At 64.1% G+C, this 24,557-nt stretch overlaps 2 protein-coding genes across 3 annotated transcripts; one reads left to right on the top strand and one right to left on the bottom strand.

Moving 5' to 3' along the window:
* The first annotated feature begins 260 nt into the window (after positions 1-260).
* On the top strand, positions 261-3,605 carry BRF2 (BRF2 general transcription factor IIIB subunit). 2 transcript variants are annotated; one of them, XM_088179887.1, is made up of 5 exons: positions 261-427; positions 958-1,017; positions 1,290-1,611; positions 2,020-2,747; positions 2,973-3,605. In XM_088179887.1, the coding sequence occupies exons 1-5, from the start codon at positions 274-276 to the stop codon at positions 3,230-3,232; spliced, it is 1,524 nt and encodes a 507-aa protein (XP_088036013.1). In that variant the 5' UTR covers positions 261-273; the 3' UTR covers positions 3,233-3,605. The 2 variants fall into 2 exon arrangements, with proteins under 2 accessions (XP_088036013.1, XP_088036012.1); XM_088179886.1 differs by having other exon boundaries at positions 2,020-3,605.
* ADGRA2 (adhesion G protein-coupled receptor A2) lies at positions 3,565-21,388 on the bottom strand. Its single transcript, XM_014890811.2, has 19 exons — positions 21,168-21,388; positions 14,444-14,515; positions 11,529-11,600; positions 11,351-11,422; positions 11,127-11,198; positions 10,850-11,013; positions 10,569-10,782; positions 10,151-10,315; positions 9,423-9,624; positions 9,180-9,329; positions 8,888-9,049; positions 8,553-8,762; positions 8,284-8,485; positions 7,880-8,088; positions 7,626-7,753; positions 7,150-7,273; positions 6,905-7,050; positions 6,684-6,773; positions 3,565-6,430 (listed from the first exon to the last, which is right to left on the bottom strand). Exons 1-19 carry the CDS (start codon positions 21,386-21,388, stop codon positions 5,224-5,226), a joined length of 3,882 nt encoding a protein of 1,293 aa, XP_014746297.2. The 3' UTR covers positions 3,565-5,223.
* Positions 21,389-24,557: the final 3,169 nt, after the last annotated feature.

Genomic DNA, 24,557 nt, shown 5'->3' with positions numbered 1-24,557 from the left:
CCATCCCCGGCGGAACGCAGCGTGCAGGGGCGGCGCCTCTGCCGGGCGGGCGTCGGGACGGACGGGGGCGGTGCCGCTATTGGTGAGCTCGGGCCCGGCCGGGCCGCTATTGGTGGGCTCGGGCCGGGCGGTGCCGCTATTGGTGGGCTCGGGCCGGGAGGTGCCGCTATTGGTGGGCTCGGGCCGGGAGGTGTCGCTATTGGTGGGCTCGGGCCGGGAGGTGCCGCTATTGGCTGTTATCGGTGCGCCCGCCCCGGCGCTCCCAGGGCCGCGATGGCGGCGCGGGGCCGCTGCACCGAGTGCGGCTCGGAGTCCCTGGTGGAGGACGCGCACTACGCGCAGCAGCAGCTGGTCTGCGCCGCCTGCGGCTGCGTCCTGTCCGAGGGGCTCCTCACCACCACCTACACCGACGAGGAGCATCTGCGGGGTGCGGCACCGGAACCGGGAGCGTCCGCGCTCGGGGTGGTGCAGAACCGACCGTGCGAAGCTCGTTTGGGCCTCTCTGAGCCGGTCCGAGCAGCGAAGCGTTCCCCGAGCTCTGGCTCGGTGTGCCGTGCTCGGCACTGTCGGGTCAGACCGGCCGCTCCCCCTTCCTCCATCCCCCCTAAACACCAGCAGGGTTTTCCATCACAGCCAGGGTTTAAGCTTGGAGCCGGTGATGAGCTTTAAATTTAAACTGTAGAATCTCTTATTGTTAAAAGAGATATTAAAATCTCACTTAAATCTCTTAGATGAGCTTTAAGTGCAGCGGAGCAGCCCCGAGGCCGTTGCCTGGCTCTGTCTGCAGGGAATCCCTGGCTCAGAGGAGATCCCGCAGCTCGCTTTTACCTGTGCTGCTCTGACTAAAACAATTCAGATTGCTGGAGTCCGGTTCTGTGGGGATCTGGTTGCCCGAGATCCAAGTGTCTCTGTCCCTGGATTCCCTGCAGGACTGACTGATCTAACCCTGTTTTCCAGAGGTCGCCTATTCCCAGAGCACTGGCCAGAAGGAGCAGCTGAGCCGCTGCCTGCAGCGAGGTAAGAGCAGTTCCTGAACACCCCGATCCTCCCTGGCTGCCGCTCCAATTTGTTTAACGCGTTTCTAGTGGTAAAAAAAATGTCCAACCCCTTCGGAGCCGGCGGCAGAGCCGGGGGAGGGCACTTGGTGCTGCATGCAGCCGGTGCCTTCCCTGCCCCGAGGGACTGGAGGTGTTTTAGTGCCCTCTGTGGGGCTGCTCTTGCCCAGCTGCCTGCTGGAGCTCTGAGGGAAATTCCTTGATCCGATGTGTGAGGGAGGCATGTCCCCGCAGGGATCCGGCGGGTGCAGGACCTGTGCAAAGTGCTGCAGCTCCCGGCAGTGTTCGAGGAGACGGCCGTGTCCTACTTCCAGAGGGCTCTGCAGCTCCCTGCCTTCCGCCTGGTCAGCCTGGAGAAGAAGGAGCTGCTGGGGGGCTGCTGCGTGTTCGTGACGTGCCGCCAGCGCAACTGGCCCCTGACCATGGGCACCGTCTGCTCCCTCCTGTACGCCAAGCAGGACCTGTTTGCCAGCGTCTACCTGAGCCTGCAGAAGGAGCTGGGGCTCTCGGTGCCCGCCCTGAGCCTGGCAGACCTGGTGACAACGCACCTGAACAGGTGATGGGGCCCCTTCCAGCCCTTTTGGTAGCCCTGCTTTGTCCTGGCTGGGTGGAGAGGCTGAGCTGTGGCACAGATGGTCATGCTGGGCTTTTGTCCCTCCCATGTCACACCTGGGCTATTCTCGTCAGTTTGGAGTGTGCAGAGAGGTGCTCAGGGAGGCACCATGAATCACAGAATCTCTGAGGTTGGAAAAGATCTCTGAGGCCATCGAGTCCAACCCATGCCCAATGCCCACCTTGTCACACAGCCCAGAGCACTGAGTGCCACCTCCAGGGCTGGGGACTCCACCATCTCCCTGGCAGCAATTCCAGTCCCTGAGAAGCCTTTCCATAAAGAAATTCCTCCTGCTGTCCATGAGTGTTTGTCCCCAAGGCTTCCCCTGATTGTGGCTCTTTGCTCCCGCAGCTTCCGGCTGCTCCAGCCCACGGCCAACATCCCTGCAGCGTTCCTGGAGGACAAGGAGAAGCTGCTGGCCCGGACCATGGCCATTGTGGAGCTGGCCAGCGAGACGTGGCTGGTGACCGGCCGGCACCCCGTGCCCATCGTCACGGCGGCGGCGTTCCTGGCCTGGCAGTCTCTGCAGCCCGGCCCGCGCCTCTCCTGCCCCTTGGCTCGGTTCTGCCGCCTGGCAGGGGTGGATCTGCCCCCCCCAGCCCACCTGAGGCTGAAGGAGCTGCTGGAGATCCTGCTGGGAATGGCCTCCCAGCTCTCCTGGCTGCGTGGCTTCAACCTGGACAGGAAAACGGTGGTGAAGCACATCGGGGACCTGCTGCAGCACCGCGTGTTCCTGCTGAAAAACGCCTTCAGCCAGCACGGGGAGGAGCTGCAGGACACGGCCCCGGGCCAGGGCTCTGTGGGCTCGGGCTCCCCAGATAAGGATTGCGTGGATAAGGACTCCCTGGATAAGGGCTCCCCAGGCCAGGACACCCCAGGTCGGGGCTCTCTAGGCCCAGATTCCCTGGATAAGGACTCCCTGGAAAAAGACTCCCTGGATAGGGACTCCCCAGATAAGGTCTCCCCAGGCCAGGGCTCTGTGGGCCCAGGCTCCCTGGATAAGGACTCCTCAGGTAAGGACTCCCTGGATAAGGATAAGGACTCCCTGGATAAAGATTCTCTGGATAAGGGCTCCCCAGGCCAGGACACCCCAGGCCAGGGCTCTCTAGGTCCAGATTCCCTGGATAAGGACTCCCTGGATAAAGACTCCCTGGAAAAAGACTCCCTGAATAGGGACTCCCCAGATAAGGGATCCCCAGGCCAGGTCTCCCCAGGCCAGGGCTCTGTGGGCCCAGGCTCCCTGGATAAGGACTCCTCAGGTAAGGACTCCCTGGATAAAGATTCTCTGGATAAGGGCTCCCCAGGCCAGGGCTCCCCCAGCTCTCCTCCAGGGACACAGCAGCAGGGCCGTTCCTGGGCAGGGAAGGGCCAGCGTGGGGGCACCCTGAGGCCCCTGCTCCCTCCCTGCCTCATCCACCCCAGGAAGAGGCTGCGTCCATCAGCTCCGAGTGCTCCGGCCGTGGCCCCCACGGGCGACGAGCCCATCTCGGACAGCGAGATCGAGCAGTACCTGCGGAGCCCCGAGGAGATCCGTGCCCTCAGCAAGGCCAGGGCCTGGCTCTGAGGGCAGCCGTGGCCTAGAGGACTTCCAGGGACATTTTGGGACCAAAAGTGTGAAGCTCACCAGGCACAGGGTGGTAGTGCTGCAGAGACGCCCAGGGAATGAGGGCTGGGTCCTCCTTGATGTGCTGGACCAAAATGGGGTTTTCTATGATGGAGAGACTGCTTCAGGTCATGGTACTTTTCTGTTACAAATAAATAAAAGTGCAGGTGCCAGGTTTTCCAGGGAAGCCTCACTTTGGACTTTTCATTCTTCAGCAGAATGACTGTGAGGGTCAAAAAACTTCAGGCCAGGCTGTATTTGAACATGAAGACTGAGGGAAATAATAGTAGATCTTGGCAGATTGGCATATCTTTAATATATTAAACAAAACATATCTGCTAGAAACATTCTATTCATATAAAAATGCAAAAAGACCCCTTTAAAGACATTTCTTTGGCATATTTCCCTCCCCCCAGATATTGCAGGAAGCTCTGTTGATATGTCATTCGCTTGTAAACAGACAAAGTGTAATTAAGAATACAAAGCTTTTTCTCTAATACTGTCACAATGCAGCAAGCAATAGAACCACGAGGCATCAGCCAGGCTGGGAAGGCTGCAGGAGCTGCAGGAAGGGTTTAAACTGTATTAAATACCGGGGACAATGAAATATTTAAAAATTTAACTGGGCAGAGAAGCCGAGGCAGGCAGGGAGTGGCAGGTTAAGCCCAGGGGTGCCCCAGCCCTGTAGGGTGAGTGGTTCCCAGGTGAGACCAATCCCCACTAAGTGCTTTTTCCTCCCCTGGCTCGTGGCCCTGCCAGCCCCACGACCCCTCGGAGGTAGCTGTGTTACTAAATTCTTTTGCAGGTGGGGGAAACTGAGGCAGGGGAGGCTGGAAAGGGCAGGGAAGGCACCAGGCTCCCACCTCCTCCTCTGCTTTGCTGCAGCCTCTCTGCAGCCTGGCTGTTTTATCTGTGTGCTGGGAAAAAAAGGGAAATTATTTTTAATGGGAACAGTAAGTGCTTATCCAGGTTCCAGCCCTCTGGACTGCTCCTCTCACTGTCTGAGGAAGGTCCCCAATTCCTTGGCATTATTCTCTTGCATTCCCAGGAATGGTCCTTGCTCCCCAGAATGGTCTCTGCCTTCCTAAGAGCAAACCTAGGTATTTTCTGAGCTTGAACACCTGGATTAAGGACACAGAGCTGCTCTAGGCCTCTCCCACTTCTTGGTTCTTTGGTGCTTTGGCACAGAGGGTGAGTCCTGGCTCTGGCAGCAGCACAGGTCTGCCAGCCCACCCCATTGCATGGCCTGAGCCTCTGAGGGCCAGGAGCATTTTCTGGCTGTGATTTTAGTGTCTGGAGCCTGTTGTGGCCATTACTTTAGTGTCTGGCATCAAAGCAGTGCAGACAATCACCTCACCTTGGAGCTGAGGCTCCTCTTACCTTGTGCTTGGCTTTGCAATATGGCTTTGGCACCTCGCAGCCCCCAGGGCTGACACGCAGCTAGGAACGCTCCAGGGGGAGCAGCTGCTCTCCAGAGGCAGTGTGCTCAGCCTGGGGCCGCGGTGCCTGGACGTGAAGGGCACTTGGAGTGGTCCCTCAGCGGGGATATTGCAGTCGTGGCACGATGGGCCCCAGGGCACAGGGGCAGGGCCCTCGCGTCACCTACGGCTCTGTCTATACATATATACATTCAATAATATAGCTTTGAAAAATAGACATTTCCTCTGTATAATATAAAATAGCATTTAGGATCAATCTCAAGTGACATGCAGGAGTGATTAAAGCACGGCTGCAATTCCGGCACCATGGCGGGAAGCTCGGAGCCTCCTCGGGGAGATGGGCAGGCCCGGGACCGTGCTGTGCCCGGGGGAGCGGAGCCCCCGGGTGAGCGGAGCCCCCGGCTGTGCCCCATCCATCCATCCATCCATCCCCGCTAGTGCACGTGGTGATGCCGAGCAGCTCCGGCCGCGGCTCCCCCGGGAAAACGCTGCGCCCTTGGTCCTTCCCCACTTTCACACGGTGGTTTCGCTCTTCCAGAGCCCGGTCTTCATGCCGGCCACGCTGTCGGCGCTGGCCAGGTTGATGTCGTACTTGCTGCCCTTGAGGCCGCCGTTGTGGCTGCCCACGTTGAGGGGGTAGGAGCGGCGCTTCGCCTCCCTCTCGGCGCCGCCGCCCGGCCGCAGGTTGTCCCGGCTGCCGCTCCTCCGGCGAGCCTCGGCCAAGTCGGGCCCCCTCCGCCCGCCGTCGCTGCCCTCCGAGGGGCTGGGCACCGCGTCCCCGTCCTGTGCCAGCCGCGGCCCCGCGCGGCCGCCGCTGCCCGGGCTGGTCCTGCCGCTGGGGTAGCTCTCGGAGTGGCTGTTGTGGAGGCTCCCGCTCTCGCTGGACGGCTGCTCCGAGGGGCCCCGCAGCATTTTCAAGCGGTGATGCTTCCCGTCCCGGCACGGCTTAGTTCTGCCCCGGTGGCTCCTGCGGCCGTGCAGGTTGCTGGTGCTGGTGTGCCTGACGGGCTTCCCGTCGGCAGCGTCCGGCTCCGGGCAGGGCGCGGGGCGAGTTTCCACCTGGCTCTGGGCTACCTGCAGGTTGGTGAGCTTGCAGCGGCCCCCGGCAGAGCCGGCGCTGCTGGGCGAGGAGGAGGAGGAGGCGCCGGAGCGAGCGGCCTCTGGCTCGCAGCCGATGAAGACCTGCGAGCCGTCCTCTGTCCCCAGCCCGGGGTGCACGTAGGCCTGCATGGGCAGCGCGTTCCGGTACGACGGGCAGCACGAGAACCAGGAGCTGAGCACGTCCCGGCGCCGGAGGCAGTGGTGGGCGAAGATGAAGAGCCCCAGCGCCACGGCGGTGACGCCGTAGAGGCAGCTGAAGACGATGTTCAGGTACCAGCGCTGGGACACGGCCATGGCGCCGAACGTCCACAGGGCCACGTAGAGGGCGTGGGTGGCCACCAGCGCCCAGAACTGCACCCGCAGAGAGTACACACCGTCCCCCTCGGGACAAGGCGGCCCCGAGTTCAGCGTCACCGAGATGGAGCCAGAGTCTGTCAGGAGGTCACTGGTCCCCCCCAGCCGTGGCGGTGGCTCCAGCGGCTCCGGGATGGCTTTCTGGGGCGAGGGTCGGCACTGGAGGCTGAGCCCGGCACAGAGGAAATAAATCCAGGTGACGAGCAGGATGAAAGCCACGGGGACGTAGAAAGCGCCCAGGCTGGGCCGCCACACCAGCCAGCAGCTGTGCGGGAGGAGAGCAGCTCTGAGGGCTGGAGCTGCTCGGCACCCCTGCCCTGATGGCACGGGCTCTGGTGGAGCTGTGCCGGCTGCCTGGACGATTTTTTTCCCCAATATATGGGTAACTCTCAGGAAAAAAACTCACTGATCTTTTCCCAAACTTCTCGAGATTCCCAGTGCCGCCAGTTCCCCTGCCCCAGCAGAGGGAGGCCACTCATGTGGGAGGGAGGGAGGACGGGTGGAGCAATAGTACTTACTAGGGGTTGTTGTCGTGGTAGTTTTGGATGTTGACAGCTGCTGTGATCCCACAGATGATGAGGGGGATCCCGCCGGCGATCAGGTAGAACCTGCGAGGAGGAGAAGTGTCAGTGCACACCTGGAGCCCGCGGGAGAACACGGGATGGGTTTGTCCAGAAGAACCAGCCTCGCCCCAGCCCCTGGAGATGTCCCCGCGGGGCCGGAGCAGGGGGGTCGGTACCTCAGCATGGGTCTGGGGGCTGCCTGGGACGTGTCCCTGTCCGGCTGCTGTGGCGCTTTCCAGGTCACCTCCTTGTAGAGCACTCGGGCTTTCACGGCCATCCAGAGCAGCGTGGAGAGGGACGAGTAGTGCAAGATGATGCCGACCTGCGAGAGGAGGCCGCGGTTGGGGAGGGGATGCTGCCGGGAGGGGCTGCCGTGCCCCCCGTGCCCGGCCCGCAGGACCCCGCGCTGCCCGGTACCCACGGCCTGGCACACGGCCCGGTAGCCGGTGAGGGTGATGCCTCCCGCGAACACGGCGGCCGTCATGGCGATGTGGAAGCAGAGGTTAAGCAGCATGTGCCAGCCTTTCCGCGGGATGAGGATGGTGCTGCAAGAGCAAGAGCGCAGTGGGTACCTGTGAGCTCCTGCCTGGCCCCGACAGAGCCACGGCTCCCTTAGGCACAAATCCTGCACCTGGGGAGGCACCAACAGCCTGTCCCTGGCCATGGGGTGTGGCTGGAGATGTACAGGTGTGTGCCTGCACATGGGCAAAGGAGCAGGACCCAGCGCCACTCGCTGGGCAGCACATTCCTGGAGGGTCACCCCCTGAGAACCCACGTCCTAAACGGCCATGTCACTGCACTGCATTCCCCGTACACCTTCTCCTGGCTGTTGGCACCTGAGGAGCTCCTCCCACTGCCCACAGAATCATCCAGCACAGCCCCCAGATGCTCCCTCACCCGTGGTGGACGATGTAGGTGATGATGGTGGTGAAGAGGCAGAGCAGCAGCACGGCCGTGCAGGTGTACATGGCCGGGTGCAGCACCTCCACAGCGCCTTGTGCCTCGCTGGGGAACCCACTGAGCTCCTGCACGGCACAGCACAGCCCATCAGAACCCACAGCTCCATCCCTGTGCCCCTGACCCCCCCTCCTACAGCCCCCACGCTCCCCACCCTGGCACTGCTCCCGCCCTGCTGCTCACCCCACACCTACCATGAGCACGGCCACGTTGCTGAGGTGCCGGCAGTGCAGGGAGGTGACATTGGGCTCGCGGGCAGCCAGCTGGCACCCCTCGGTGCTCCAGCCCCCCATACCCCCCAGCACCTCGAAGTTCCAGTAGGCAGCCACGGGGTCCGTGCCCTCCCCGGGGTGTCGCAGGGACACGGCCACCGGCTCTGACAGGTTCCCCACTCCACAGCCATCTGCAGCCACAGAGAAACCTGGTCAGCAGGACAAGTGACACCTCTCCACCTGCACCCCCAGAGGGGCTGGACCCAGGGGACCCTGCACATCCCAGAGGCACATTGCCATCTCCCCCCGAGGATCCCAGGGACACCAGCACAATGCCCCAGGGAGCCCCATGGGGCAGCCCAAGCACCCCGCCATGCTGCCCTTACAGGTCCCGGCGTAGATGACTGGGGTGGCCACGCTGCGGCGTTTGCCATCGTCGGCCAGGCGGGAGGAGTTCCCGGTGCTGCAGAAGAGTTTCCCGTTGCGGAACACCAGCAGCTGGAGCTTGCAGTCGGCTCCCGGCGTGGCTGGGGCGGGGCTGGCGAACAGGCTGGGGGGCAGCTGGATGGAGGCCAGGGCGATGCTGTTCTGCGGGTGCACGGTCACTGGTGAGCAGGGCCCGACCCCCAGCCCCCGACCCCCGGCACTGCCGTACCTTGATGTGGAAGCTGCTCAGGGAGATGTTGGGGCGCCCGGTGGTGCAGCGCAGCCTGAGCTGCTGGTCGGGCGTGGGCTCGGCCCCCCGCTCGGCCTGGGGGGATCGTCCTGGGGGGGCCCCATCCCAGCGCTGGAACGCCACACAGCTCAGCCCCACGTAACTCTCGGGCTTCACCACGTACGCCTCGAAGGCGATGTTGCGAGAGTTCTGCCAGCATCACGGAGGAATCATCAGCCCTGGCACGGGCAGACACCCCCCTGGCATAGCCAGAGACCCCAGCAGCCCACCCACCCCTCCTCCCCATATCCAGCCCCAGCCCGTGTTCCCCTCACCACTGCCATGTGCTGGGAGTTGCTGCCCAGAGTGTGGGCTGCGATCTTCTCCAGGGAGCGCACGATGCTGGTGCAGGCCTTCTCCTCCTTCTGGGACATCCACAGGATGTGGTCGTCCACCAGCATGATGTTGCTGGCCATCTCCACTATCACATCTGTCAGCTGGGGACAGCAAGCAGCTCTGCAAAGAGCTTCTGCCGTCCCCCGTGGAAACACCCCAATTCATGCTTTTCCACCCCAAAAGCACCAGGCTGCACTGGGGCAGGCAGGGGACACCTGCAGTGCTCATTACCTGCTTAATCTGGTCCACGTAGCCGATAAACTTCTCTATCATCTGTGCCACATAGAGGACATCAACCATGTCCGAGAAGTTGGCTGCCTCGGCCGTGTAGACGCGGAGCTGGTGAGCCAGGGTCAGGGCGTTGGAGGCGTTGATGGGCATCTGCAGGGCAGATTGATGGGCACGGCCAAGGCGGGGCCACGGTCACCAGGTGCGCCCCAGCGGCCCAGCCGAGCCCCCGGGCCCCCCACTCACCAGCACGAAGGTGTAGAGCACGCGGGTGATGTCGTTGGTGTAGAGGCAGTGCGAGTAGTCGCCGTCCTCCCAGCGCCCGGTGCGGTCACAGCGCCGCCACGCCTGCTTCTCTCCCGCCGAGCCCACGCCCGCCGGCCCGGCGGCGAACGGGTGCTGCAGGCAGGGCTGGTAGGCCGTGATCCCTGCCAGGGTGCGGGGCCACCTGCGGGACCCGCACTCGGTGACCCCGCCCCGAGCCAGATCCCCCCGTGCGGCCCCTGCGCAGCTCCACCCGCGGGCACCGCAGCCCCTTCTGCAAACCCCGGGCTCTGGGAAGGATGGGGTGATGCTCCCCCCAAATCCCCACGCTCTGCAGTCCCGTATCCCGCTCGGCTCCGGCAGCGAGGGGGAAGCAGCGGGCAGTGGGGGGGGGCACCGCTAATTTAAGCCACATTTACTGTGCCAGTAATTTATATTCCGTAAGGGCCCCGCCGGGGTTACGGCGGGCGCCCGGAGCCTTTCGTCTCGTGCCAGAGAAATTCCAACACCTCTGCTGCTGGAGCCAGGCTGCGCCGCCGGCACGGGAAGCCCTTCAAAAGCGCCCGCGCTCCCCGCGGCCCTTAATCGCTACCAGACCCGCGGTCACCTGCGGCGAGCAGAGGCCCCGCACGCACCGCTCGCTCTCCGTGTGGCACCGGCCACGTGTGTCCCCCCCCCTGCCGCGGCACCTGCGCCACCGCGGTCCCCACCTGAAGTCCCCGCGGTTGTTGGTGACCCGCTCGGCAGGGCAGTAGGACGCAGAGGTCTCCAGCACCACGATCTCCACCTTCTTGCTGACGTTACCCTGGGAGGTGGAGACGGCGCATTCCCACTCGCCGTTGGCGGAGACGTGGATGTTGGAGAGGATGAGCTCGCTGTGGGCACAGGACAGGGGCTGGCACGGCGGGGCTACCCCATAGCGATCCCCCAAGCTTGGGGACATGGGGACACACGCCACAAAGCACCAAAGGTGCCCACACTCGGCAGCCCACCCACGGCACTTGGTATGCACAAACCTATGAGTCCTGTGGCTACGAGTGGTCGTCCCCATCCCTATCTCTGTCCCCATCTCAATCCCAATTCCTTCTCTATCCCATCCTCATTCCCATCCCGGTCCCCATCCCTGACCTGGTGATGAAGGTGCAGTCATGGATGAGGCTCTCCTCCACGATGACGCCGGTCTGCTCATCCTCCTGCACTGGCTCGCGGTTGTGGAACCAGCGGATCTGGGTGCTGTTGTCCAGGTACGTGGCCGTGCACTGGAAGGGCAGCCGGTCGCCCTGGAAAACCACCTGGCGCAGCGACGGGATGAGGTGGTGGGTGTGCAGCTCCGGGGCTCCCGCTGCGGGGGACACAGGTGAGCCCGCGCCGCCGCCGCCGCCGCCGCCCCCGCCCCGGCCCCGGCTCACCGCAGCGGAGCTGCCCGTCCCGCGCCCCTCGCAGGGCGATGCCGCGCAGCTGCCGGGGGAACGCGCACGCCGTCCGCTCCGAGATCTGCGCCGGCCGCTCGCGGGCCCAGCGCAGCACCCAGCGCAGGTTGCAGTCGCACGTCAGGTACTCGGTGGCAAAGTCCCTGCAAGGGATGGTGTCACGGGGCACCCGCAGGGTTCGGGCACCCGCCAGCCCTGAGGCCCTCGGCAGGGCCCCCCCCCCACCGTGCGTTGAAATCCCAGGGCACCAACTCACACGACTTTCAGGGAGGGGAGCTCGTCAAAAACACCGGGCGGGAGGCTGGAGAAGATGTTTCCGGACATGTTCCTGCGGGACAGAAGAGAAAGATGGCACGGAGGAAGCCAGGGAGCAGCTGGGAGAGGGGACACATCCCAGGCCCCTTGCTGTGCCCTCACACCCCTCGTTCTCAGGAGAGCGGGGACACGGCTGGCCAGGATGTCCTCTAGGGAGCCACTTACAGTCGGAGGAGGCTGGGGAGCCCCTGGAAGACGCTGGCACTCAGGCAGCCGATGCGGTTGTTGGAGAGGTCCCTGCAAGGTGAGTGGAGGGGCCATCAGGGCTGGGGATGCCCCAGTGTCCCCTCTGTTGTCCCCAGGGCCAGCCCCGGGTGGTCCAAGGGGCTGCACCGGCACTTACAGCCGCTTCAGCTCGAGGAGGCCGAGGAAGGCGCCTGGCTGGACTGTGCTGATCAGGTTGTTCTTCAGGTCCCTGCGGGGAGACAGGATCTTGGGGTGTGCTGTGGGAGCCCCGTCCCCAGGAGACACAGCACAGGGGGCACGAGCACACCCGTTCCAGCCCCCATCCCCTTCCTTGGCCCCCCAGGCGCTGCCAACCCTTGCTCATTAGCAGCTTTCCACCCCATTTCTCTCTCGTTATCTCTCCGAGGGATGCAGGGAAGGCGCGAGGCTCCCCGCGGCTCCAGGGGGGATGCCAGCCCTGGGCACACTCTGGGTGCCCTGCGGAGCATCGAGAGTCCCTGCCCGCTGGCACCGGCCCCGCATTGCTTCCGGAGCAGCCGTGGCCCGGCGGGTTATCTCCTGTGTGCGGGATAAGAACACGGCCCCGGACGGGCTCTGCGGCCCTCGGGAAGCTCGTCAGAGCAATTAGCCTGATTGCGGGCGCACATCTAATCGGGCTCGCCTGGCACACACGGCGCGGGGCCGCTGCCGGCAGGGTGGGCAGCACTGGTGACATCGGCCGCTCTGCCCAGCCCCTGGCACCCGCGGCAACTTCTGCTGAGCACCGGCCGTGTCCGGGAGAGGAAATGGAATCCATATGGACCCGTGTTTATTTATAGCAGTCTCCGCGGAGCTCGTCGCTGGGTCTCTCGCTGCTCTGCCTGCGGCCCTGGGGACACCCCGGGAGCCACAGCCCCGTCGGAGGGGCACAAAACAGCGGCGGGGATGGGGAGCGGTGCAACCCCTTCCAGCAGACCCGGGCTGAGGGGGGGAGTCCCTCCGGAGAGACGAGAGGGGCCCCTCCGGCAGAGGAAACGCAGCCGGCGTCATCCCGGCCCTTCCCGGCTGATGCAACAGCGCTGCCCGCGCCTGCCTCTCCCGGCGTTACTGACGGACAAACGCCCGCCCTGGAGCTGTCACGGCCGGCGGTGCAGGCAGGTGTGCGGGCAGGTGTGCACAGGTGAGCGCTGGTGCTGAAGGAACAGCTCCGCTCACCTGCACCGGCAGCAGCACCAGCGGGAGTCCCAGTGCCGACACCCCCCCACACCCGTCCTGCCAACCCCTGGTTCGTGCCCAGGGACACCAGCGCTGCCGGCCCCTGGCCAGCTGCGTTTCCCAGGGACTCCCACCCCCCAGAACACCCCCAGCACACCCTGCCAGCCAAAACACATCCGGTGACAAAACTTGCGGCCCCTGGCTCAGGTCAGGGGGGTTTGGGTGCTGCAGGGACCACCAGCCCGGGATGGGACCCACCAGGGACCGCGCTGGGCCCCAGGGATTTGCAGCCATCCTGGCGCTTGGCCAGAGCAGCCTTCCTCACTCAGGCACTTCCTCCCGCGGGCCAGGGCCGGGGCTGCTGCTGCTGATTTCCGATAAGGCTCCTCTCTTTTTCTCTGCTCTGCGCATTTGCCTTTGCATTTCCTGCGGTCCCGAGCCCCCTCCTCCCCCAGCCCCGGCGGGGGGACGCTGCAGGCATGAGAGCCAGCAGTGGCTCAGTGCCACGTGTGCATGGGGACCCCAATCACCAGGAGTGCACAGAGACCCCCAAGGCAAACCCTGGTCCCAAGGACCTGAGCCATCCTGATTCACTGCCCGGAGCACGCTGGGGTGAGCCCACAACTCCCTGGGCACCCGCTGCAGCCCAGCACAGACAGACGGACGGACAGAGTCCGTCCTTGTCCCTGCTGTCACCCACCGAGCCCCCTCGCATCCCCCCCGGGCCGTTCCCAAGCGGGGCTCTGCTAATGAGCGCTCGCGGCCGCCGCCGCATACCGTCCCCGCTCAGACTCATTAATCTCATTACGCCGCCACAAATCACTGGAGATGCCAAGCCAGAGGGGAGGTGGTCCGTGGGGGCACCCCTGACATCCAGGGAAAGGGTTCTCCCCATTGTGCTGGGACCCCAAAGCACCCACGCTGGGTAGCCAGGATGGGCGGGGGCCTTGCCAGCGCCAGGGTGGGAAGCGAGGGGCCCCGCAGCCCCCACGGTGTCCCCGCCATGGCAGCACGGGCTCTCCATGGGGCACGTCTGCGCCACGGCCCCAAAGCGACCCGATGAAAACAATTATGGCTCCTGTCGAGGGCAATCAGGCGCGGCGCAGCGCGATGCGGCCGGCCGGGCTGGGGGAGTGCTGCCCACCCGCCCCAGGCCCCCTCTGACCCCGTGCTGAGCAGGAGGTGACCTGGGCCAGCTCCTCTCCCAGGATACGGAGACCTTTAGGGGCACCCCAGGCACATGGGGGCTGAAGAGCCGTGGTCCTCCCCAGGTGTGGCCCCCCGGCTGCTCCAGGACTCCTTCCCCGTGTCCCACGATCCCTCCCGTTCACGAGGGTGCAGTGCCAGGAGCAGGAGGTGACCCCACGCCTTGACCCACGCTGGGGAGGACTTAGCTACGTGGGATGGTGTCCCCAAGGTGACTGCTTTTCACTCACCCCAAAAACAGTCCCGTGGGGATTTCCACGGGAACCTGCACAGCGCAGGAATGTGCGAGACCCTCGCAGGGCCACGGTGGGGAACAAAACACCCTCAGTGCCGGTCCCCGTGCCTGCATACCTACAGATCAAACCCATATGGGGGCCATAAATCTCCCCTTCTCGCAGCTCCCTCCATAGAGATGCCTTTCATGGAGAGATAAGAAAGTTGACTTTGTTCGGGGGGACAATGTCGCTTTTCATACCGGCCCTCACGGAGCGCGGCCCCCCCGGCGCCTCCCGCCCCACTGCAGCTCCCGGGGTCCCTGGGATGCCCGTGGGTGCCAGTGGCAAATTCTGCGCTGCAGTGCTGGTCCTGCTGCAGCACATCAGGAGCAGAATGCGAATGATGGCGCTACCACCCACCACGGAACCTGCATTCCACTGCCCGACCGCCACTCACAGCTTCTCCAGAGCCCGCAGCCCGAAGAAGGAGCCGTTCTCCAGCACCGTGATCTTGTTGTTGCTCAGCAGCCTGTGGGAAGAGCAGAGGGAGAGGGGCAGCCCCGTTACCTCACCTGCCCCAGACCCCCAGCCATGCCCTGGTGTCCCAGGAGCTGGTGGGGAGTGAGGACAGTCAGAGCCCCCCAAGGAGCCGCGGCCTCGGCTGTGCCACTGTGCTGGTGGCCACGGACAACTCCAGGGACAGGCGTGATGGCCAGGTGGGAGCACGGACTGCAATGGCCGTGCAGGGATGCTCTGCATGATCCACATGCCATGGACCTTGCGGCGTGACGGGAGTGGACAGAGGGCACCAGCACCCGGCAATTCAGCCAGGAGCTCATGAAAGCTCGTCAGCGCAATTAGCACAGCCAGACCCGGCTCTCGGGGAGCAGCGTTGGCTCCCCGGAACTCCCGTGCGGCCGCGTGGGCACCGGCGACACCAGGGCCGGCAAAGCGACCCCGAGACGGAGCGGAGGCAGCCGGGCCAGGAGGGCATCCTGGAGCCCCGGCCGGGGGGAGCCGGGGAAAAAAGGGCTCATTGAGGGCCGGGCCGGGCTGTTTACACACGGGCGGGCCCGGCTGAATGGCCGCTGTGTGCTGAGCGCTGCAGCCCGGCCACGCTCGGCTCGGGCAGGAGCGGCCCCGCAGCCCCCGCGGGCTGGCCGAGAGGGAAGCGCCGGGCTCTGGCAGCGCAGCCCCCGCATCCTGTGCTAATGAGGAGCCGCCACCGGGCACCGGCGCGTCCGCGGGGCCCTCGACCCGGCCGGCGGGGAGCGGAAACGTCCGGCGGCCCCGACAGCTGCAAATTGCTTCCACACGCCGGCGGCCGGAGCCGCCACGGCCGGGGCCGTGCCCGGCCCTCTCCTCCCCGCCCGGACCACTCTTTGCCAGGGCCCGGCTCGCTCCAGCAGCGAGCAGCGGGGCTGGCTCAGCCCAGGACCCTTCCCAGAGCAGGGGGCAGCGTCCGGGGATGTTTCCATCGCTCCTGGCGCGCCCAATTCCCCGCACACGGCATCGGTGGGGGCTGTTGCTCAAGGCCGTGCTGTCCCCAAGGGCTTCAAGAGTTTTTCATTCCAGCCGCAGGAGATTTCACAAGCGAAGGCACGGGCTGTGCGGGGGAATGCAGCCACGGCCATGGCGTGGTGGCAGAACCGGAGCACCGGACCCGCACCCTACCGGGAACGCAGCCCTCGGCTGAGCCCCGGGCATGCTCGCTCAGACCCCCGGGACCATCTGCACCTCTGCCATAACGCCACAGCTCCGGCCTTAAAAGGCAACGCTCCTGGCTCCCAGCAGCACCGGCTGCCCCTGGGATCTGCAGCCAGGGACGCCCCACCCGGCCGAGGGCAGAGCCACCCCCGGAGCCCCTCTAGGAAAAGGCCGGGACCCCCGCACGGCTCAGGGCACCCCGAGCTGCAGGTGCTGCCCAGGTCTGTCCTTTCTCAAGGAGAAGAGATCCTTGACTCAAAGGAGGGGTTGGCACAAAAAGGTTATGCTGACAGCCACAGTTTGTCCAAAACTTTTTTCCCCAGTAAAACTTTTCCTGGTAGGGATCCTGGCTCTTTTCTTCCCTGTCCCACCGAAGCCATCTGGGTCGCACTCCCCAGTCACAGCCCACATCCTCCAACACGGGTTTGTTTTGTTTTCTCTAGTTTCATGGATATTATGTTCCAAATTGTTTTCTGTTTGGGTTTTTGGGTTGGCCTTTTTTTGTTTTTTTTTTTCCCCAGGAAGTTCTCATCAGGCTCCACGGCACTTTCCATTCCCACATGTCCACAGGCAGCAGAGCCGTGTGTGGGTCCTTGGCACTGTCCCCTTACAGGATATCAACTGACAAGCCCCAAATGGAACGGGATCTTTGTGCCCACGAGGCCACCCCGACCCAGCCCACAGGGGTCACGGGCCAGCAGCCCCTGAGCCACACTGGGGGCCCAGCTGTCGGCATGTGGGGACGGGCCCAGAGCCCCCCATGCGTTCCAAACGCTGAGAGCTGCCCCTGGAAGGAGGGATCAGCTGGGGGGGAAGGGGGCGCAGGGCTGGGAGCCAACCCACTGCCCCCGGCTCAGCGAGGCCAGGCGGCTGTCGCTGGGCTGGGGGATCCAGGCAGGGGTTCCCAAATGCTCACTGGGGGTGCAGAAGGGACCCGGTGCCCTCCATCCTCCCCATCTACAGGCTTGGCAGGCCATGGAAACAGAGCCGTGGCCTTTGGAGCTGTTGCTCATCTCCAGCTCAGGCTGGGACCCCTCATCCCAGCAAGAGCCCAGTCCTGGAGCCGTGAGCTGGGGGGGAGGGCTGGGGACCCCTCTCACCCCCAGGCCTCGGTGCCCGTGCCCTCCAGACTCCTCCCACCCAAAACGGCACCTTTATCCTGCCCGCTGCCCCGAGACCCTCGGGCGCGGAGCGTGGGCGGGCGGGGGGCTCCTGCCGGGGCCAGCCCCGCCACGGGGACAATAATCGGCTAATTGAGCGGTGGCTGGAAAAGTCCCTCAGGACAATGCGGGGATTAAGGACTGGAGCATGGAGTCAAACGGAAACGATGGGGGATGCGTGGTGGGGACGGCGGGGGGAGCCCCAAGGAGCATCCTCCCATCCCGGGGGATCCAGGGCTGCAGCATCCGTGCTCCAACCCCCCCCGCGCCAGGGCCGTGGGGGCTTGGAGCCCGCGAGGCTGCCGGCACAGAGATACAGATCCCTTCTTCTCTTTTTTCATCTCAAAAAGAGGAGCCAAAAGTGAAAAAAACAAGATTGTTTTTTCAAGCGTGCTGGAATCCACTTGGATAAATAACAGCTCCAGAAACTGGGCTGCTGAAACAATAAACTTCCTCTGGACCCAACCAAAAAAGGACGCGGGGAGACGGTGGCTCCCCAGCCCGGGCAGCGGCGCGGGGGTTCCTGGGGGGCCGCGCTGGGGGCGGGGACCGGCCCGGCTCTGCTCTCCAAGTGCAGTAATTCAAAGCATATGCCGGGAGCAGATACGGCACAGGCTGCGCCCCGAGCACGGCTCGCTGCTCTGCACAGGGATTTCGGCAAGAGAAAAGAGGGGCCCCGGGGCTGCTGAGAGGTGCTGAAGGCTCCGGCAGTGAGAAAGGTTCTGGGGGAGGCAGTACCACAGGGGGGGCACGCAGCATCCCAGAGGGACCCCAGAGCATCCCAGGGGGGCTCTGCCGCATCCCAGAGGGGCCCACAACATCCCAGAGGAACCCCACATTCCAGCAGGGACCCCACAGCTCCCAGAAGGAACCTTGCATTCCAGAGGGGACCCCAGAGCATCCCAGAGGGACCCCACATCTTCCAACCCAGTGGGGCTGGAGAGCCCCAGACCTGGGGGATCCTCCCCTCCCTGCTTTGTTTGGGTGTTCGGGGGCTCTTCCCCTCCCTGTGCCGTGCCCGGGCGTTTCCTCCAGCCTCACGTCACGCCGGGCTATTTTGGATGGTGAAAATTATTGTTCCAACCCTCGGCTTTTGTTAGCACAGGAAAAATAAGCCCCGGAGAGAGGGCGAAGCCTCCAGAGCCAGCCTGGGCCGGGATGCTCCGACACACCGGGCAGCACCACGACCTGCAGCCCCTGGAAAAGCCAAACCTGATGGAGCTGCAGCCCAATAAACAACAAATAAAAAGCTGAAGAAGGCTTGAGAAAGAAACCATCTGCAGGGCCCAGGATAGAGCGGCCTTGGAGCGGGGAGTTCAAGTAGAACTGGAAATTGGTCATAAGTCAAAGCCCTCTATTCCCTGCAGACAATCTGTAATTTCAGTGCAATCAAGCTGTGCACATAAATGAGGCCTGTGCTGGGATTCCACATCTGGAAGAGGTTTGGGCTCCCGCCCGTGTGACAGCGGGGCTGGCCCAGCCTCTCCAGCCCTCGTTAGGGATACGGCGCTTTTTCCATCGGCCGATTAGCACAGGGCTCAGCTGGGGGGGATTAAAGCCTTGTTAATCCCTGTCTGCAGCACCCCAGCACCTCACAGCCACGCTGGAGGGACGGCCCCCAGAGGTGCCAAATCCCCTGGTCCTAACTGGAGCAGGATGCGGGGCTGGGGCCGTGCTGTGCCCAGGCTGCTCCGGGGCCACGAGTCAGTGAGGTGACAACCCAATGTGCCAAGGCTGGCACCCCTCCTTCCTCCCTGCAGGGAGCTGGGCACAGCAATAACCTGGATATAAACAGGGGTGGGTGGTGGAGAGCACACTCTGAGAAATGTCTGCTGGGGCTGTAGGGGATGTGTGAGCATCACCCTCCAGACCCACAGCCATCCCTGGAGATCCCTGCGAGGGCACGAGGGGAGAGGAGACACAGCTCTGTTCAGCAGACACTCGCCATCAGACACCGACACGTCCCCTGGGACACTGGGACCATGGCCGAGCCCAGCAGTGGCTGCAGGGCAGGTCCCTGGGGTCGCAGGCGTCCCTCACCCTTTGTCCTTTGTCCCTCATCCCTGCCCTGCCCGCCCAGGGGCGATGCCAGCGCGCGTTTCCAGGCGCGGGGGGTAAATGAGCAGCAGCTGCTGCGGAGCCAGCGCAGGATTCCTCAGCACAGGCCTAATAATTAAAGATAAATAAAGCGAGACTGTGGGAAAAAGCCAAATGAGAGGCGGGATGAGGGACCCACAGGGTGACAGAGCCCCTCCAGCCTCTCTGGCCGCCCGCCTGTCCCCGGCCACTGCCTGGACAGCCGGAGCTGCGGCCGGGCCAGGGTCCCTCCCGCGCTGGCGGCTGCTGGGAAGAGCCTCCCCCGTGCTGAGCACTCCCGATTCCAGGCTGGACCGGATGAGCGCTGGAACACGGCTCTGCTTTGAAGCGTTACTGCCCCAAACACATTTCCTGCAGCAGGGGCAGGAGCGGTGCTGAGCACGCTGGGGGACAGAGGGGACCTGGCACCCTGGGACACGTGCAGGAGCCCGGCTCAGACCCAGCTCACCCGCGGAATTCAAGACTTGGCTGTCCCCAGCAGGATGTCCCCAAGGCACGCGCAGCCCTCACCACATGCCTGGGCCCCTCCACTCCCTGCCCGCACCCCAGTGGCTCCAGGAGACGCTCCCAAAGTCGGAGCCTCTGGTTTTGATTGTTCCATCTGGAAAGGGTTTGGAATAAATCATGTTTACTGCACGAGAGCAGAGCCAGGGTCACCGCATATTTGTAGGTTTCTGCCTACGCCTGTAGGTTTCATGTCACGTTTTAGTGGGATCGTGTAATGCCCTAATGCTTCTGCACGGTCATCCCGGCCCCTGCAAGGGAGCCTCAGCACAGGCAGCACAAACCCTGGGAACAGCTGGGGAGGGCACTGGAGCAGGCCTGGGCTTGGGATGGGATGCTTTTCCCAAACACAAACTGACAAAGGACTAAACGTCCCCATGAGTGTTTGCGAGGGGCTGACACACATGGAAGGGCCATAAGAGGAAAGACAAGAAGAGCAAAGCTCACAAGCATGATGGAGAGCCCAGCTGTCACCTGCCTGAGGCCCCCAGTGTCCCCCACCGAGGGAAGCCCAGGACACCCACCAGTGCTGCTGTTCTGGGACAATTTGTGCTTTTAACGTGGCTGTTGCACTCAGACCCTGCTCATGGCACCGTCCTGTAGCTCCGGCGCGTTCGTGGCCACACTCCACACGGGGACAGCGGGGACAGCGTGGTCACCTTCGCTGCCACCATCACCCCAAAGCGAGGATCCCGTGCAGCGAGTGGCACCCGGGAAATCAGAGGGATGGCAACACGACCCAGGGGTTCGGAAGTGTGAGAGCAGCCGCCAAACCAAATCCTCTGCAGCCCCCAAACCCAAGGCACCCGAGGAGGGCGAGGTGGGAGCCCTGACCGTGGCCGCGCTGACACGGACAGGCAGCACAGCCACCCTGACGGGACAACGCTCCGGGGGAAAGCGGCGCTCTCTCAGCTGCAGTGCTGCCAGCCCTGCTTCCAATCCAGATTTTAATTCAAACATCTCCTCTGGAGTTATAAATAAACCCTGCAGCGAGCAGCACACGGCTGCCAGCTCCAGCCGAACCCCAGCCCCCGGCACGGGGGCCGCGAGGAAGAGGAGCCTTTACGGAGCAGCTTTAGAACCTCTGCACAAACCCCTAACCCATCAACCGCTCCTGATCGCTGCTCAGTAAATATTTCCAGGGACAGCAGTCACTTTCAAACAAAAACATGTTCCCCGGCACGCAGAAACGCTGCGGAGGGAAGCAGGAGAAAGAAGAGCTCGTTTCCTGGATTTCCAGCTCACGTCCTCACCAGCCCCGCTCTGCCGCCGCGGCGGGGTCCCCTCGGCAGCCCAGAGCCACGACACCCCTTTACCGCGATTTAAACCACGCTACACAGCACCGAGCGCCGCTTTCGCTGCTGCAGAGCCGCTTATTGAGAGAAAAAAAAAGTAACTTCACTGCGCTCCCGACCGCACGGGGCTTCACGCCCGGTCCCTGTGTCCCCGTGTCCCCGTGTCCCCGGTTCCCGAGTCCCCGCCAGCATCTGCCCGGCACGGGACGGTGCAGGGAGCCCCCGGCGCGCAGCTCCAGCACGGAGAGGGCTCAGCGCGACCCACGCGTGGGTTCCCGTCCCGCTCAGGGCAGCAGCGGTGCGGCGCCGCGGGGCAAAGCCGGGCCGGAGGGAGATGCCCGGGGGAGATGCCGGGGGCAAGGGGGGGACGCCCGGGACCGGGTGCCATGCCCGGGACGCTGCCGGTCGCGGTACTCACAGCGTGACGGTGCCCTCGGGCAGCAGGCGCGGCTCGGGCGGCGCGGGGAGCCCCCCGCCGCTGCAGACCACCCTCCGCCGGGGCGCGCCGGGGCCGCCGCCCGCCTTGGCCCGCTCGGCCACGCACTTGCAGCCCAGGCTGAGCGCGGGGCAGCTCCGCGCACCGGCCCCGGGGCCGCTCAGCGCCGCCGCCAGCAGCACCAGCGCCGCCGCCCGCCGCATGGCCCCGGCCCCGGGCCACGGCTACGGGCTCCGGCTCCGCGCCCGCCGCCGCCCCGCTCCCCGGGGCGGCTCCGGCGGCGCCGCCTCCCCCGCTCGCCGCGCTCCACCGCCGGCCCTGGCACCTCCCCCGGCCCGCCCCGGCCCGCCCCGGCCCCCCCGACGGCACCGGCGAGGAGGAGCGGGGGAGACCCGCACGGAGCAGAGCGGGACACCCGCGGGCAGGAGCCCGAGCCTCGCGGGGTCCCGCAGGACCGAGAGCGGGGGTCCCCACGGACCAGGGCTGGGGCTCTGCGCCCCCCCGGAGGGCTCCGGCTGCTCCCAGCCCGGGGCCGAGCTGGAGCCCTGCGTGGCTCAGAGCCCACGCGGTCCATGTAGCCGCCCTGCGGCGCCTGGCTGTGACATCCCGGCTGTGACAGGCACAGGGTGCCGTGTCGAGCTTGGTGACACACACGTGGGCCCAGCAGATCTTCAGCACACGGCAGTGCTGTGGGACCCCGGGACCCCGCGCAGTGCAGGAATTCCCTGCACAAACTCGCACAGGTCACTGTGGTCACGCTGCTGTGTCCCCTCCCAGCCTCCGCTCTGCATTAAACACTCGTCCCCCTTGGCTTTCCTGTTCGCTTCACTGCTTTTCACGCTAAGTTCAATATTTTTCTTCCCTCTTCCCCCTCCCACGTCCCCGCTGCCTCTCTCCTGACTCCAGCCCTCTCCTCCACCCGGGGCTCGGCTTCTCCGAGGCCACGGCTGGCTGCAGCATCAAATCAAAAGGGATCAAAAGCCGGCAATGAAGTCTGCAGGACCCCGTGCCAGGGAGCGGAGGAAAAGGGTCATGGAAGGACGACAAGACGACGCTGGGAATGCGGTTTCTCTCCAGGACCAATAGTTCCTGGAGGGGAAAAGAAATTTGCTCCTTTGTCCAAATAAATACAGCGTGGAACGACACTGCTCCAGGAGCGAGTCCTGGCACAGGACAGCCCCGGCTCAGGGAGCCTCTGGAGGAGGGTCTCAGGGACAGGGTGGGATTGTCCGGGGGTTGTCCTGTGCAGCACCAAGAGTTGGGCTCAATGATCCTTGTGGGTCCCTTCCAGCTCAAAATATTCTTTGATTCTGTGCTGATCCCAAATCCTGCAGCTGAAGCTGGAAGAGCAACAGGAAACTGCTCGTGTCCAGTATCCGCTCTGAGATCCTGCGAGCACCAGCACAGCAGGGAAACCTCCCAAGCACCCCCATGGTGAGCAGGGCCTCTGCTTTCAGCACTGCAGAGAGCAGGAATGGGGCTCCTTCCCTCTTACAGAGGGGATGAGGCTCCCAGCTGGAGCCTGCTGCTCTCGCTGGGCATTCCCACCAGGGGCAGGAGATTCCTTGTCTCAGGCACTCACAACACACCCAGCACAGAACCACAGGGACACCCTGAATCACCTCAGGGTGCCGGGCTCAGCCACCTCCTTTGACTGGATGAACCCCAAATTAAGAAATCTGCGTCTCCAGGAGCTCCAGTACCAGCACTGGAATTGCATCCATGACACTGAAGCAGCCAAAGCGCTGTGCCTGCTCTTCAGAATTTCAGTCTCTAAATTCCCTCCAAGAACAGTGAGAACCTTGTCCAAACCGAGACGTGTGGAATACCCTGCCCCAGCCCCGCTTGGAGGAGAGGAGCTCAAGCAACACTTTCCACATGCTTTGAGCCTGAGAGTCCAGGTTCTTTCAACTGCTTCCAAGCCCCTCTCCATGCTTTTCCAGCCCCGACCCCTCCTGATGCCTCCGGCCCAGGAGACAAGGCAACCCGTTTGAAACTCCATCTCCACAGTGCTGGATGCCAAATCCCTGCGTCCCTCCCTCCCACTCGAAGGTAAAAAACCTCCTTAACTACTGCAGGCACGGGGAAAGACAACAAGCACGAGACTCTCTCAATTCCTTTCACTGGGATCCAATAAAAACCTTGGCAGTGGCCGTCCTTCCTGCCGGAAAGCCGATATCCCAGAAATAAACACACTTTCCACTTTAAAGGGCTGCAGCGCCTGGGCTGAGCTGCTCTGGGTGTCCTGGGCTCCCCACAACACCTGGGAGCAGCAGGGAGCTCACCCACAGCTCCTGATCTCTGCTGCTTTGGCACTGCTGCTTCCCCGAGGATGAGGATGACCCATTTCCCAGGAGCCAGAGAAGGAGCAGCAGCAAATCAGCCCGTCCAGCATCATCAACGAGTTTATTCTTCTTACAATCAACCATGTCTGCATGGTGTGCTCCAAGCCCCCAGGAAGTTTTTCACCATAGAGCATGTGAAGTGCTGAGGCTCTGGGGGCTCAGCCCATCAAGGGACGTGCGGAAACAAGGGTGACCTCAGGGGACTGCTGGCAGTCCTGGAGCCACGCCTTTGCCCCAGAGGGGACGAGGCCTGTGCCATGGGCCACTGGGAGTCAGGAGGGCAGAGGAGTCCCCGTGTCTGCCGGGCGCTTCCTCCAAGGCAAACATTGACAGGGGCGGTTCTGGGTGCGGGGAGCCCGAGCGCTGCCGCCCCCGGGGCTTTCCTGGATGGGAACCAAGGGGGCCGAGGCTCCGTGGCTCATTAGAGGCTGGGGAATCTTTCATCTGCGGCCCGTTGGCTCCACTCCAGCGAGCAGCAGTTCCCATCTGCCGGGTGACCTCTGCCGAGGCAGTGGGTGGCCCGTGCCCCACGTCCCTGACAGGTGTCCGGTGTCACCGGCGCCGCCTTCCCGCACCCGCCCGGGCTCCAGGTGGGCACCTCGGGGGGTGCCCCTGGGCTGTGCCCTCTGCTGCGGCCTCGGGGAGGCTCAGCCACGTGGGAAACGTGGCAAAGGCTTCTGGACACAACGAGAAAAGTGGGTTGGAAGCTCCACGGGTGGGAGAAGCAGCTGCGGAGGAAGGAGCAGAAGCTCCCACAGACCCCGCTCCTCTCCAGAGCATTGTCACAGCCCAGCTCGGATTGTCCCAGCACAGCACCCAGGCTGCTCCTATGGCCACAGAGAGCTGTCCTGGGACATCCCCAGGGCCACCGAGCCGCCCTGCTCTGCCACAGCCCCAGGGCACGGAGCGCAGCAGAGCCAGGGACGAGCCCCGAACGCCTCACAGGGGGTCTGCACCTGAGCAAGGTGGGCACACGGCGATTTTGGGAGCTGGCCCCCGTGCCCGGCCCAGCAGCGCCACCCAGGGG

This window comes from Sturnus vulgaris, chromosome 28, assembly GCF_052056855.1.
Source record: "Sturnus vulgaris isolate bStuVul1 chromosome 28, bStuVul1.hap1, whole genome shotgun sequence".
NCBI lineage: Eukaryota > Metazoa > Chordata > Aves > Passeriformes > Sturnidae > Sturnus > Sturnus vulgaris.
The sequence above is the reverse complement of the archived record's forward strand: the minus strand, read 5'-3'. Positions and strand labels throughout refer to the sequence as shown.

Bases quoted from the DNA above. Each gene is read 5' to 3' on its own strand.
- BRF2 (XM_088179886.1), top strand. From the start codon at position 274: ATGGCGGCGCGGGGCCGCTGCACCGAGTGCGGCTCGGAGTCCCTGGTG. The intron at 1,018-1,289 runs GTAAGAGCAGTT...ATGTCCCCGCAG, and splicing joins GAGCCGCTGCCTGCAGCGAG to GGATCCGGCGGGTGCAGGAC. The intron at 1,612-2,019 runs GTGATGGGGCCC...TTGCTCCCGCAG, and splicing joins GTGACAACGCACCTGAACAG to CTTCCGGCTGCTCCAGCCCA.
- ADGRA2 (XM_014890811.2), bottom strand. From the start codon at position 21,388: ATGCGGCGGGCGGCGGCGCTGGTGCTGCTGGCGGCGGCGCTGAGCGGC. The intron at 8,763-8,887 runs GTGAGGGGAACA...TGATGCTGGCAG, and splicing joins ACTCCCAGCACATGGCAGTG to AACTCTCGCAACATCGCCTT. The intron at 8,089-8,283 runs GTAAGGGCAGCA...CTGTGGCTGCAG, and splicing joins AGTCATCTACGCCGGGACCT to ATGGCTGTGGAGTGGGGAAC.